The 2454-nt window shown below is 41.4% G+C and overlaps 1 protein-coding gene across 1 annotated transcript; it reads left to right on the top strand.

The window, feature by feature from the left end:
- Positions 1-1260: 1260 nt before the first annotated feature.
- On the top strand, positions 1261-2454 carry LOC130933540 (uncharacterized). Its single transcript, XM_057863171.1, has one exon. It carries the CDS (start codon positions 1261-1263, stop codon positions 2452-2454), a length of 1194 nt encoding a protein of 397 aa, XP_057719154.1.

Consider the following 2454-nt stretch of genomic DNA (forward strand, 5'->3'; position numbering starts at 1 on the left):
ATTCTTCAGTACAGAAGAGCCATCCAATAAGGCAATAAGTGATTAAATGCTAGTCTGCTACTCTTCACTCTTCAGTGAAGGCGCAACCGTACACTTGCTCACATACTATTCGTTTATACCAAATTTTCTACCTATTATGTCACCCAAAAAAAAAAATTCTACCTATTATGTCTTGACTAAATCTCATAGACTTTTATCATTTTAATTTTTTAAATTTAAAATTATTTATACTGGTCTTTAAAAATTAATTTTGGATATTATATTAATTTTTAGACTTTTTATAATATTGAATTAACGAATTAAATATAAAATTGATTTTGACTTGTTAGACTAGATACAAAATTAAATAACTCTCAAAGATCAGTATAATAAATTTTGAACTTAAAAGACTAAAATAGTAAAAATCGTAAATCTCAGAGATCATTATAAATATTGATTTAGTCGTATACATTTATATTTTTTATAAAAATCGGTTGGCAAAGATGGGATCTAGAGGTAGCGGAACTGATGAGGTTCACCTTTGGCACCAGCCACCAGAGGTGGTTTGTCCTCTCTTATTATTAAGAACCTAATTTTTTTTCTTTTTCTTTTCTGCTCTTTTGTTTTTTCTCTTAGTTGTTCACCAAAAAAAAAAAGAGAAAAATCTAAAACAATCATTGACAATTACTTCTGACGTGTGCATCATCCAAAAACCAAAACCGACCTCAATTCTTGGCAACGGTACCCACTGACTGAGTCAATCTTATCTTCCAACCGGAATCTCTGATAACAGAATTCACTAAGAAGAACGGGCCATGACTCCTCAACTGAAAGATACTAACAAACAACGCCGACCATGTATATCGCAACTAACTCACACCAATCATCTATAAGAACAACTGAAACCACAATCCCAAAAGGGGACATCTTCCACCCTTAATTATTACTCTTATATTGATAAAACCCACATTCTTACTTGAGCGTCGGAGTGCTTTTTGCAGGTACTCCCGCCGCCGTGTTCAAGAGGCATCCGAGGTGTATTCAGAGTCATCGCTGACTGACGTATAAGTCCGCCGAGAGCAAACAATTCTCCAGGACGACCCTATACCTCGGTTCACTCGGGACGGAACATTTGGCGCCCACCGTGGGGCCCCGTAAAACTAACCCCACCTTTTTCCTTTATATTTCTACCTCTTGAGTTTTCTTTTTCAGATCACACGATCTCCAGACATGGCAGACAACGGAGTCCACCAGCTCACGCAGGCCGAACTTATGGCCTAGATGGCTGAACTTCAAGCAGAGGTCAAAAGACTGGCCGAGCTGTCAGCACAAAACAACACCAACAAGCGGGATAAAGGCAATCCCAAGAACTCGTCCCAAGCCGTGACTGACCTATTAATCACCAACCCCCCGAAGGAGAGATTAACCTTGGATAACCCATTTTCCGAGGAGATTACCAATTACCAAATGCCAAAACATTTTACACTACCTTCCTCACTCGAGCCATATAAGGGGATTGGTGACCCCCGGGCTCACATTAAGAAATTTCAGTCTATGATGTTCTTTAATGGACCTAAAAATGAACCTATTCTTTGCAGGGCTTTTCCGACCTACCTTGACGGCGCGGCCCTCCTTTGGTTCTCAAAACTACCTGAAGGATCAATCTCTTCCTTCGAGGAATTGGCAAGATCTTTCATAGACTACTTTACTGCTGCCCGCATTTATGTGCACGGATCAGATTATCTCGGCACCATCCGCCAAGGTCCCCAAGAAAGCTTGAAGGATTATTTAACCAGATTCGCTGACGCAACAATGGAGATACCCGATCTAGATCCTGCTGTCCATCTCCACGCCATAAAAGCCGGCCTCAAACCGGGAAAATTCAGAGAAACAATTGCCGTCACAAAACCGAAAACCCTGGAGAAATTCCGAGAAAGGGCCGCAGGGCAGATGGAAATTGAAGAACTCCGAGAGGCCGAGAAAGTAGACAGAAGGCAACCACGAAAGAAAGAAAGCCGAACAATCAGATCAAGGGACAACAAAGACACCAGAAAAATGTTTAAACTTACACCGAAGTTTGACAACTACACCAGGTTCAACACCAAGAGAGAAAGGATCATCAAGGAAATACTCAACGCCAAAATCATCAAACCCCCTGTTAGGGCCGGAAGCTACCAAGACCAACGATTCGTGGACAGGACCAAGCACTGCGCCTTCCATCAGAAATATGGTCATACCACCGACGAGTGCATCATAGCCAAAGACTTGCTGGAAAGATTAGCCCGGCAAGGACTCCTAGACAAATACATCGAAGGTACAAGGCACAAAGGAGCAAAAACAAATCCAGATGAGCAACAAACTCCGAGGAACAAAAAAACTGACAAATGGCCGAGCAACAACCCCCCAAAAGGAATCATCAATTGCATATCAGGAGGATTCGCATGTGGCGGAGAAACAGCCTCAGCACGAAAATGA

This window comes from Arachis stenosperma, chromosome 6 (genome assembly GCF_014773155.1).
Source record: "Arachis stenosperma cultivar V10309 chromosome 6, arast.V10309.gnm1.PFL2, whole genome shotgun sequence".
NCBI classification, from domain to species: Eukaryota; Viridiplantae; Streptophyta; class Magnoliopsida; order Fabales; family Fabaceae; genus Arachis; species Arachis stenosperma.